This window comes from Bufo gargarizans, chromosome 2 (genome assembly GCF_014858855.1).
Source record: "Bufo gargarizans isolate SCDJY-AF-19 chromosome 2, ASM1485885v1, whole genome shotgun sequence".
NCBI classification, from domain to species: domain Eukaryota; kingdom Metazoa; phylum Chordata; class Amphibia; order Anura; family Bufonidae; genus Bufo; species Bufo gargarizans.
Genome location: NC_058081.1, coordinates 315,297,719 through 315,310,722, shown reverse-complemented (window position 1 = coordinate 315,310,722; position 13,004 = coordinate 315,297,719). Strand labels below are relative to the sequence as shown.

Here is a 13,004-nt window from a genome sequence, read left to right as displayed (position 1 = left end):
TTGAAAAATAACTCCTCCTCCAAGATCGCCTCCCAGAGCCAAGGCTAAGTGCCCCCCCCCCCCCCCCCAGCGCCGCACTCTGCGGCAAACACCCCCGATCCTCCTCTCGCCTGCATCCGAAATCCCGCGCAGGCGCAGTGCCGGCGATCGCCTGCGCGATGATAAGACGACTGAGGGCAACAGCTTCAACAGCGTCACTGGGCTGTTGCCCTCAGTCGTCTTATCATCGCTGTCATGGTCTTACCTCCTTGCTGTTCCCTTCGTTTGACATGTGCTGGCGGCCATCTTGGTTTCTGGGTTTTCTTGTAGCCTCCCACCCTGCGGCTCCTCCTTCCCACTGGGAGGAGCTGGATGCCTAGCTCATATATATAGGAGGTCTGTGGCTTCAGTTCCTTGCTTGGTCCTCCTGTGTTCACATGCTTCCAAGACTGCTGCTGCTTCTGGTTCCTGATCCTGGCCTCGTCTGACTACCCCGTTGGTTCCTGATTCCGGCTTCGTCTGACTACCCCGTTGGTTCCTGATTCCGGCTTCGTCTGACTACCCCGTTGGTTCCTGTTCCTGGCTTCGTCTGACTACCCTTCTGGTTCCTGACCTCTGTCTCCGCAAGACCCTGCTTCGGTTTAGCCATCCGTTCGGACTTTGCTTACGGCTTGCTCTTCAATAAAACCTTCTTATTTTCCACTTATCTCTTGTTGTACGTCTGGTTCATGGTTCCATGACATTAGGACCAAGCCGTAAGCAAAGTCCGTGTCCAGGTTCTGGCGCGCCTTTTGCTCCCAGTTGGGGATTCATCTCTCTTTCTCCTCGGCCTACCACCCTCAGTCCAATGGGGCCGCAGAACGATCCAATCAGGCCTTGGAGCAATTCCTTCGTTGCTATGTCTCCGATCACCAAGACAATTGGGTTGACCTCCTGCCTTGGGCTGAGTTTGCCAGGAACACGGCGGTGAACTCTTCCTCTGGGACGTCTCCCTTCATGGCCAATTATGGGTTCCAACCTGCCGTGTTACCGGAGGTATTCTCTCCCCAGGATATTCCGGCTGTGGAGGATCACCTTTCCGTCCTACGTGCTTCTTGGGTACAGATCCAGAGGTCCCTTGAGGTCTCTGCGCAGCGCCAGAAACTCCAGGCTGATCGCAGACGAGCGCCCGCTCCTTCCTACCAGGTCGGAGACCGCGTATGGTTGTCCACCCGCAACCTCAACCTTCGAGTGCCCACTCCCAAGCTGGCGCCTCGCTTTGTTGGTCCCTTCCGAGTGCTTCGCAGGGTAAACCCGGTAGCCTATGCCCTTGCGCTTCCTCCTGGCATGCGGATCTCCAACGTGTTTCATGTCTCCCTGTTGAAGCCACTGGTGTGTAATCGTTTCACTTCCTCGATTCCTCGGCCTCGTCCGGTCCAAGTGGGCAATCGTGAGGAGTATGAGGTGAGCAATATCCTGGACTCACGCCTGGTCCGCGGCCGGGTGCAGTTTTTGGTCCATTGGCGTGGTTATGGTCCAGAGGAGCGTTCCTGGGTTCCCTCCGCAGATGTCCATGCTCCTGTCTTGCTCCGAGCCTTCCACGCACGCTTCCCTCAGAAACCGTTCCTTACTCCGCGGAGGAGGGGCCCTTGAGGGGGAGGTACTGTCATGGTCTTACCTCCTTGCTGTTCCCTTCGTTTGACATGTGCTGGCGGCCATCTTGGTTTCTGGGTTTTCTTGTAGCCTCCCACCCTGCGGCTCCTCCTTCCCACTGGGAGGAGCTGGATGCCTAGCTCATATATATATAGGAGGTCTGTGGCTTCAGTTCCTTGCTTGGTCCTCCTGTGTTCACATGCTTCCAAGACTGCTGCTGCTTCTGGTTCCTGATCCTGGCCTCGTCTGACTACCCCGTTGGTTCCTGATTCCGGCTTCGTCTGACTACCCCGTTGGTTCCTGATTCCGGCTTCGTCTGACTACCCCGTTGGTTCCTGTTCCTGGCTTCGTCTGACTACCCTTCTGGTTCCTGACCTCTGTCTCCGCAAGACCCTGCTTCGGTTTAGCCATCCGTTCGGACTTTGCTTACGGCTTGCTCTTCAATAAAACCTTCTTATTTTCCACTTATCTCTTGTTGTACGTCTGGTTCATGGTTCCATGACAATCGCGCAGGCGATCGCCGGCACTGCGCCTGCGCGGGATTTCAGATGGGGACGAGAGGAGGATCGGGGGTGTTTGCCGCAGAGCGCTGTGCTGGGGGGGAGGGAGCAGCACTTAGCTTCGCCTCTGGGAGGCGATTTAGGCGATCTTGGAGGAGTTGTTATTTTTCAAATTTAGGCGGGCACGGCACTTCAGAGGGGCGTTCCTGGGCACCGTGGACAAAGAATAACACCCCTCTGGGCTCCTTACAGCTTCATTTGCATATAATAAAAAGCGTTTTTTTGAAGAAATGACAAGACACAGAATAGGAAGAACAAGACATATGGAAATAAGGTACTTTATTACACATGGATTCATTAAAAATGTTTTTTTGCTAATATGCTAGTGACAGATTCCCTTTAATCGTCACCTCTGGTTTCTGTTTACAGGTTGCAGCAGTGAAAAAAACCATATAATGTACTGCACATCCCCACTGCAGCCATTTACTGGCCTCAGCAGTATAGGGTTTGAGATGGCTGCAGTTGTCAAATATCGTATATAACCTTTTCACTGCTGCAGCCTGTAAACACAAACAAGAGTACGGTTCTGTAAATACTGTGCTGGTTTATGTGGTAAACTTTTTATTATTTAAATGCCTATAGGGGCAATGTGGAGGTTATCATGTAGATCACACTACCCCTTTAATGTTGAGTGTTCTTTAGCAAACTACTTTTTTTTTCTTTTTCTTTTTTTTTCTAAGTAGTCCAACAGAGCTATAAAAACCAGTTCATCCCTGGCAGCTAAGCCCCATTCACAAAGTCGCTTTTGCAGTCAGAATTTGGCCCGATTCCATAGAATCCACCTCCCATTCGGAGGTCCCTCTGCTGTTCGTGCAGCTGTGGTTTATAGTGTGTTCTTTCTTGGCGCAGTCACAGACCTAAACCGAGGCGGATTCCACACAGTCACCAGAGGCTTTTTTGTACCAAATTGATGCTAAAATTCCACTGTCCAAAGACACTACTTGAACATACCCTAAGTATTGAGAGAATAAGTCCTAGACTTTACATCTTTATATTATTTTTTAGCTAGATGTATGTATATAGACAATTAACGATGTGTATGTGTTTTTTTTTTTTTGTTTTTTTTTTAAATATTGTATTGATTTATTTAATAAAACGTTACATGGAGGCAGCCATATTGGAAGCAAACACTTGCTTCAGGCTCGGTATTTGATCCTAATCGGGTGCCTGGAAGCTGCTGGGCAGCGGTAAATGGTGAATGCAGCATAATAGGAATTCCAGCACTTTGAGATATAAATCACAGAAATCCACAATTAAAATGCATCATGGATAGTCCATAATTATATGCACACTATCCTACCTTTAGGCCTCCAGCAGTAAATTATAGCTTTTATCACCAGATACTACATTCTCTTGGATGTTCTTGTCTCACATGGATGTGGTTTAGAGGAGGAAGTCTGTACTAACATTGTCTTGCTTAGATGATACTAGATGGAGACTCTCTTGAACTTGAAAAGTCAACATCTTATATGTGCAGGAAATGTAATGGGTCGTGTGAAGACTTTTCTCTAAGAAAAGTACAATCTTCAAACTATCCGGTTATTGAGTTCTGATTGAAAGTGTAAATCAATCTTTTTTAGGCTTTCGAGTCAAAGAATACCAGCGGCATGTTTGATGTCGGTGTACATCTGAAAGCCCAGGTTGATCAACTCACTGGTAGAAACGAGGAGATAAGGCAAGAACTGAAAGGATCGAGGAAAGAAGCTGCAAATTTTTCAAACCTGTTGGCTAAAGCTAATGAGAAGGTATGTGCATGTGTACACAAAACCATCGATATGTACCAAGGGGTGACACGATTTTGTCTTTGTTTTATTTTTTATTGGATAGCTTGATCTTCCTTATGGTACCAAAAGTCTTCATTTTTTAAATACTGTTTAGTTTCTGCATTTTTTTTTATACTTAAAGATTAAATATTTGAATGATCACAAACCTAGGGAAATCGTCGTCATGGGTTCTGATTCTCCTTGTGGAGATTTAGCTTAAATCTTATAGGCAATGCCACATAGCCATCTCTGTAAGCCTCCATCTGTCCTGTTTTCGGGCCTTGAGATTTGACTATGGATGTCGCCAAACCAGAGGTACCCATCTATAGGGAGCACTGTTTGTTTTAGAGTTTGCAATCTTACTAGAAAACGTTTGTTTTGGAAAAATGACCATAACGTCTCTTTATTTCCTAGATTTTACACCTTGAAAATGAAGTCACACTTCTTCGTCAATCAGAAGGCGCCAACATTGTGTTCAAAGCTATTAACCTTCCTGACGGAATGTCTCTATCGAGCACCAATCTTATCAGTTCTATGAATGAGTATCTCTTGCATCTTCTGCAGGTATTCTAGAAGAGCATTTTCATTTGTAGAACCTTATCATTTTTACTAAGCCAAATTTGCCATATTTGTGGCTCAATTTGCACCAGAGAAACTGATATTTTTCTTCCTATTTCAGCCAAACCTAAGTATATGTTTTCATTGTAAGTAGTTAGCTCTCAAAAGGAAAATCTTGCCAAAAATGGTCCTTTAACGAGTCATGTATATGTGTTCAAAGATCACTTTGGTGGGAATTGTGGGCTCAAAGAAGTTATTTCATGGAGACTTTATCTTAAGAGTGGCCAGATTATCATACTATACAAATTTACAACACTTGCATGCAATTTTATTGCAAAATGGCTTATGACCTGTTTACCACTCCATGCCTCCCCAACCTGGCTCCATTATACTTCCTGGTTAATGGACAGACATTTAACCTCCCCTCACGTGACTGCCAGGCAGAGTTTTCTAGAGTGCCACCTATACTTTATTATAGCGTGTGCTACTTCCTAGCATATAAGTTATATAAGATCAAACAATAAGAAGAACACTAGTTAAAAATTTCTCTGCCATGTCTGATTCGGGTTTCATCCTACTCCAAACAGAACAGTCAATTCTATAAAATCTATTAAGACATAATAAAGATGCATATTCCAACCCATCCCTCAGAGTGATTATATAAAAGCGCTCAAAGCCTGTGAAGTTCCTGTCAAGCCCTGCCAGTGGCAGGGCTTAATAGAAACATAGTGAATCTCACATAGATTGCAATGGTAAATCACTGCAATCTATGAGAAAAGCAGTCAGATGATCGCATGTTAAAGTCCCCTAGGGGGACTGAAAATAACTGCTTTGCCACTGCTTAGTATTTGAGATGTCCTCAGAGCCGCTTGACCTGGTGGAGCCATTCAAAAGGTCAGGTAGAGGAGAGTGGAGACCATGGCCTGCAGAAGGGGTCATGTATCAAAAACCATACAGATGTATATTCATCAAACAAATACTGGACCTAATCCATAATTTGGCTAGTGTGCTGCTCATGATTGGAATTGGGCCATCCACCAGCATGTTAAAGTCACCTCAATCAGGGCTATGCAAGATGTGGTAATTAAAGAACGTCTTGAACCACTCCATGTTTGATGTGCATGTGTGCGGAACATTGATGGGTTGGATTAAAGTGGTATAAACTTGTTATGATGCCCACAAAAATATATATCTTAGTGGACAGATTCTGAGCCAAGCACTGACCTCATAAAACTTGTGAATCTGCAGACCTTCTTAAGGTGTATGTGTCTCTGTAGCAAGTTGTCATTTCTTTGAGGGAAAACTCGTTTGAGGATCTGGCCGACTTTCCTGCTATCCCCCATGCAACTGGACTATTGTCTCATAACGTATTAAGTTCAGTTTCTTGTATGCTTTTTATTTTCACTTTTACAGTTATTTGTTGCATTGTATTTTTACCTTTTGATAACTGTATTTTTTGTACGCAATGTCCTTTTAGATATTAAAACCTCACTTTATTCTAAATAATTTCACGATCTCAGAAGAAGCATTATGTATATTTGTGTGGTAACCCTGTGAATGCCAGAGAGAGTAGTGGGTTGGAGTAGCTAATTGGCAGTAACCTAGTTTTTGTCTTGACCATTTAATATGACAAGTGGTGGCAGCCAATATCCCTTAGATGTGGATGTCAGATAGCGAACAGGTAAGGATTTAGCATAACCCTGTGGCTCAAAGTAGTAGAGTGGGGGGTTGATGTTAAAATCTGGGCGACCCTTTAAGCTCACATACTGAGTCTAAGTTGTGATCCTGACCTGCATATTAAGAAAAAGCTATTTGTCTATGCAGTTTGATAGGGAGGTCGCTGGTGGCAGACTTCCTTCAAGTAAAATAGCTCTCAACTTGTCAATAATTCTTTCTAATTCAGACTGGATTTTATTATATCCCTCAAGTGGTTTTGACTTTTTTTAACGCCAAATATTATACTAAAATGAACACTCTCCAATAAAAGTAATATCAACCATTATTAAATCATATTTCATATAGCGTTGTGATACTATTTGAAGGGGTACTCTGGGGATTATTTAAAATGGCAGCCAGCAACCTATCATAGAATGTGAGCAGGACTGGTTGCCACTAGGGATGAGCTAGTCGACTTTGAATGGTACATCCGAAGTCGATTTGCTAAAATCTTCGTTGTAATACTTTATGGAGTTCCCGCTACCAAGGTACCACTAGGAACTGAACCAGAGTTCGGTATCAAGGTTTTTTACAGTAATAATTATTTCCTGAAGTTATTATACAAAATCTTGCATGACTTCGGAAAGTAATAACTTCGGCTCATCAGAGCCTATACCTTCTAATTTCGTACAGTACTACAACAACGTTTTTAGCGAATCGACTTTGGATATACCATCCGAAGTTGAATAGCTCATCCCTAGTTGCCACCACTTGCGGAGCTGCCGAGGGGGTGGAGCCTCACTTCATTGCACTACAATTGGTAGTAATTATGCAATCCTGTCTATGATATGTCATCATGGCTGAGAAGCCGGACTTGGAAACTCACCAATAGATAGAATATGCCAGAGTGTAATGTGTACTGATGCCTCTCACGCCACAAAGCAGCTCTGCAAGTGGAGGTAATCAGCCCTGCTCCCACTCTAGGACTGGTATTTGGCAACCATTTTAAGTTATTCCCAGAGAACCTATTTAAACCCTGTATCCTCTGCCTTTCATACGCATGACCAACGGGCGGTTTCTCCTAAAACATTGCGTTGAGTGTGAGGAGGCCAGGATGAAAGAAGACTGTGCATACCACATGTTCTATTAAACATTCTGCATGCCAATAAAAGATATTCAAGGTGGTTGACACCTAAGGATTATGGAGTATGGATCATAAACTGGGATCTTGTATGAACTGTTGCCCATGAGTGTGTACTGTTGAATTTATTACCATACTGTATAGGATATCATGTGATAGAAAGTGGACCACCAATTCATACAGTAAGTGCCCCGCTAACTATGCATTGACAGTAGAGATGATCGAATTTGTAGCAATACGTTTCAGGTCCGATTCGTTGAAATTTTGGAAAAAGTTTGACTGGGGTATAAATCGATTTCTTCGCAAATCAAATATGTTTCAATTGCTGTAAAAGTTGTTTTTATTTTTTGAAAGACTAGTATGCTACACTGGCTTTCTCATTCTCATTATGGAGAGTACCTAGTATGCATAGTACATGTACAAAGTATTGTAGGCCAGGCAATGCCCTTCTAAGGTCCCTGGGAAAGATATTCATATTAGCTTTCCTAAGCCAATCTCATGCCAGCAGGAGTAAGATGTGCTAATTTTTATATATTTTTTCCCAGACGAACATTTACTGGATTCCTAATGCATAAAACCCTCCATAAAAAGAAATAGTACCCCAACCAAGGCCTCTCAGGCAGCCAAGCAAGTTTTCTTTACTGAGCTCTAAAGGGTAGTTGCACAGAAACAGCTGGATTCCTGGTATGAGACACTCAATATTCCTTTCCTTTTTGGAAAGGAAACTAGCTTGCATGTCTCTTTTCCAGAGAAGCATTATGTGGGGATGCAAGCACAGCAATAGATAAAAAATCTTAAAAGCACTGATTAATCAGTTTGCGGCTACCACCAAAAAGTTTGCGGAAACAATATTAGGAGAAAATGTATCTATGAAGCACAATGACATATGTATAAGTATAAATACTAGAGACTACCAAATCAATTCTATCAGTTTGGAATTCATCCTGAGCTCTCCAAACAAAAATTGGATTTTAACTAGAGATGAGCAAATTTATTCAAATTTGTTTTGGGTCAGATTTTTCATTTCTGCAATCAAATCAATTTTTTTTCCCTAAAAAGCCTGAACAAATAAAATTGAGTCTAGAGGAGGAGAGAGACTATCCACACGTAATGTTCAACTGAAAGTGAGATGTGCAGTCCAGTTCTCCAGCCAAAACAGGATATAGAATATCCCACCCAGGATTACACTTCTCTCAATGAGACATGCAAATTAGGTCTCCTTTCAGAAGGACAAAAGAACTAGAATGTCTCAAGAGAAAAATGCCTTGCTTAGCTGACTTCCCTTTTGGGAGTACTATTTGCAATGCTCTTTATCATTAGGGAGACCAAAATATATTTATAAGCATTATATGCCAGGCAACACTGCTCCCGCTTTCTGGGAAGAATAGATGCAGATTTGCATATCTTAATTTTGCTTGTAACAAACAGGATATCCCTTTTCCGTTTTGTCAGGAAAGCTAATTTGCATACCTTTTGGGTTTGTGGGAAAGATATTAAAATTTGCTTTTTTTTCAAATTTGCATATATTTTCCCTAGAAACCAAGAGTAGTGTCGCCTGGCATACAATACTCATCATGTATATTTTTTAGGTCTCCTTAATGATAAAGAGCACCTCTAGGAGTACTAATTTGAATATCTTTCCTAGAAACCCAGAGGGTCATTGCCTGGCCTACAATACTCTGCACACATACTACGCATACTAGGTGCTTTATGGAATGAGATAGTACCCGCCAGACAACGTGTATATATATTGCCGAAAAAACCCGAAGTAGTGTACTAATGTACAGTACCTCTCTCTCTCAGGTTACACAGCATGTGTAGATAACTTTCCAATAGAAGACAATAAATGCTGTTAAGAACATCTCAGGCAAGATGAATGCCCTCCTAAAAAATCTAAAATCTGAAAATAAAAATGTCAGAAAAAAGGAAATGTGTCAATATCTGGTTTTAAGTGGCTGCAAATAATTAGAGGCACATTCCCTTTTAAATTTGGAAAACTGCAGCTTGTCTTTTCTAATGCCCTTCACAGATTGATAAATATATTCTGATGTTAAGGTTTGTGCGTGTATTCCTGCACACTGATAAGTTACCTTTGACCGTTATAAGAATCTATTATCCTAACATGTCTTTTATATTTTATTTCAGGAAGTAGAGTCTAAAGAAAAGTCACTTGTGAAACTGGATGAGGCGCTAGAAGAATACAAGAGAAAATTTGCAGTGATGCGTCATCAACAGGGGCTCATCTACAAGGAATATGAGAGGTAAATGGGATGTAACTGAATAGATTATGCATTTTATATATTGGCAGGTTGAACAGTTGTGTGTCTTTGTTTAAAGCTATAGACCTGCTAGTGTTTATCTGTTCAAACTAAATTTTTTTCTGCTGCTTCTATCTGTGCAGTGAAAGAGAATCTTTTCAGGTGGACATAAAAAGACTGAAGGAAGATATTTCAAAATTGGAAAGTGAAAAAGAACAGGACACAGTACAAGTAAAGGAATATACGGTAAGTCCTGTCCACCACTACTAATGTGATTTATGCAGGAGGTAGTATTGGCAGTACAATGCAGCTCATCTCATGACCGTCACTATTTTAAAGGGGTTCTGCAGCTTTTTCTAACTGATGATCTATCCACTGGCCAAAATATCTGCATCTAATCAGCGGGGGTCTGACACCCGGGACCCCCACCGATCAGCTGTTGGAGAAGGCAGCGGTGCTGTTTCCCACAAGCCCAGTGAGGTTACGAGTAGTACCACTGGCCTGGGAACGGCTAAGCCCCATTGAAGTGAACAGGGCTTAGACTCGCCCAGGTCAGTGATACTAGTCATGACTAGGAATGAGCAAATTTCATATTTTGGAGTTCTTGTGCGGGTTCGTGTTGTGGTATTTACTGAATTGCGTTATGGATTCCGTTACCACAAACCATAACGCAATTACATGATGGAATGCATAACGGAATAACTTTAGAGGCATTCCGTTATTCATTCCGTCATAATAGAAGTCTATGGGCTGCAAAACGGATCCGTCCCGTTTCCGTTATGTAGGGGAATCCTGCATAACTAATGTAAAGAGATGACAGTTTATTTCTAACAAAGTTAGAACCAGCCCTGTACCTCACATGGATCCAGAGATCTCTCCATTCATTGCTCTGCTAGATTTATATCAAGCTGGCTTCAGCAGGAGCCTCCTCCTCCTCTAGCCGGTTTACAGGAGGACACAAGGATCCTTACACCCCACGTCTATTTGCCCGCTGAAAGTGGAGCTGATCAGCAGGAGCTCAACTCCTGTGTTCTCTGTAGTATATCAACAAGACGGTTTGTTTCGTGAATATGCAGAAAGTCAAGTGAAGTAGTAGAAGAGCACACCAAAGATTTGTGTCTGCTTCAAGTGTTTTATTTTTATATTTTTGATTTAAAGGACATCTGTCAGCAGATTTGTACCTATGAAACTGGCTGACCTGTCGCATGTGCGCTTGACAACTGAAGGCATCTGTGTTGGTCTTATGTTCATATGTGCCCACATTGCTGAGAAAAATTAAGTTTTCATGTATGCAAATGAGCCTCTAGGAGCAATGGGGGGCCTTGCCATTACACCTAGAGGCTCTGCTCTCTCTGCAACTGCCACGCCCTCTCCACTTTGACAGGAGCTGGTGTTATGATGTTTTCACTGCCTGGCCCTGTCAATCAAAGAGCAGAGAGTGTGGCAGTTGCAGACAGAGTTGAATGTCGTAATGACAATGCCCTCATTGCTCCTAGAGCCACCTTCGCATAGTAAAATATAATTTTTCTCAGCAATTCGGGCACATATAAACATGGGACCAACAAAGATGCCAAGTGCACATGTTAAAGGTCAGCCAGTTTCATAGCTACAAATCTGCTGATAGATACCCTTTAACATGTTTAGCTTATATAAAAGGTTTTCCCGGAAGTTTGATATTGATCTTCAGGATAGGTAATCAATATCTGATTAATGGCAGTCCGACTTCCGGCATCCCCGCTGATCACTTGTTTGAAAAGGCTGCAGCGCTCTGGTGAGCATCATGACCTCTTCCTAGGCCAGACACTATCCAATGAACAGCACTGTGCTTAGTAAGCTGTGAGGAGGCCGCAGTATTCGTAAGAGCACCGCAACCTCTTCAAACAGCTGATCGGCTGGGGTGTCGAGAGTTGGACCCCCACCGATCACATATCCTGAGGATAGGACATCAGTATTGAACTCCTGGAAAACTCTGTTACAGGGAACCTGTCAGCAACTTTATGCTGACCGTACTGAGGGCACTATAAATTAATGAATAACTATGACTCTTCTCAGGTAGATTTGACTCTTTTTAAGGCCTGGGCTGCAATGATTATGATGCTGGTTCTCAGAAACCACTTACTTTTAGCTGATGTGTGACACACCGCTGAGATCAGCATTTCTGCCACTACTTTATACTGCCCTCAGTACGGTCAGCATAAAGTTGATGACAGGTTCGCTTTAACACTTTCCTTTTGAAGGGTCTTTTAAATGAAACATTGCATCATATAGTTAATCACAAGTGGCAATATTCATGAATCTGTGCTGAGCTTATGAAATAAAAATCTCCTGAAACAGACACAAATCTTTGTTGTACTTGTGTGTATTTGGTTAAAATTTGGATGTGCTATGTATCCATGGGGTAGTGCTGCCTGGTACCCACTTGAACATCAGACTGACAAACAGTGTGAGCCAATGTATCTTCTGTTTACTTATCATTAAGTTCAAATGACAGGAGAAAGCATACAGTAACGTAGCATAAAATGAAATTGAATATTGTTTGAACAAAAAAATGTGACACTTTCAGGATACATTTTCCAATTTCAGTGTGACTGTTACAATTAAAAATACATGAATTATGAAGTTACTTAAATTATTAAACAGCGGTTTTTCGTTTGCATTCTATGACAGTGAGAGGTTTGGTCTGGCAAAACAGGTATTTTCCTCCTAGCATGTGCTGCTGGGCTCATGTACAGCCAGGTGAGGTCAAATACCGGACCGGATTTTAAGTGCCAGTCCGGGTTTTGGCAGCACCTGGCTGTCCTTAAATAGGCAGCTGGGCTCAGAAGCCAGGTCTCTGTGTTGGGATCTGGGAGCCTTGTGTCTGGATGAAGGCTTGCTACCTGTTTGGCATGAAAACAGGTTGGTGCTGCTATCAGCAAGGACTCTTTAAGGCAGAATTGCCGCATGGTGTGTATTACTGTCAACACTGAAAGATGACATTTTGTTTGATTATGATTGCTTGTTTTGTCACTTGCCTAAAGTGTGAATATAACACTGAACTGTTTGATCCAAAGAACTTGTTGTTGCCTCTATATTGCGTCCGCTAATCCTGTCTACCAGAGCGAGTCCCCACAATCCCCACAGTGAGCTTATTTAATGCTCTTGTGCATTTCCTCTATTGTACACCACAGAATTTGCTAGAAGCACTCAAGATGGAGCCAGATGAGATTAAAAAATTGCTGGCAGAAAACTCCAGAAAAATGACTGTTCTGCGCGTGAATGAGAAGTCATTGACCAGGAGGTACACCACATTAATGGAAATGGAACAACATTTGCGAAAAGAAAATGACAAACTGAAGAGTGAAATGTCTGATATGGAGGCTACGGTGGGAGAAAGAATTGGCTATCTGCAGAGATATAAGGTAGTGGAGAAAAGTCCCCATTTATTTAAAGAGCCTCTGTCAGCATGATCAAGGTT

At 42.7% G+C, this 13,004-nt stretch overlaps 1 protein-coding gene across 1 annotated transcript in view; it reads left to right on the top strand.

Moving 5' to 3' along the window:
* Positions 1–13,004, top strand: part of CEP290 (centrosomal protein 290) — a 173,127-nt gene that overhangs the window by 57,939 nt on the left and 102,184 nt on the right. The window contains exons 20-24 of the mRNA XM_044280491.1: positions 3,752–3,916; positions 4,349–4,498; positions 9,435–9,550; positions 9,691–9,793; positions 12,718–12,948. Of these exons, the coding sequence (XP_044136426.1) occupies positions 3,752–3,916; positions 4,349–4,498; positions 9,435–9,550; positions 9,691–9,793; positions 12,718–12,948 (765 nt within the window). The remainder of the gene's footprint in view (positions 1–3,751; positions 3,917–4,348; positions 4,499–9,434; positions 9,551–9,690; positions 9,794–12,717; positions 12,949–13,004) is intronic.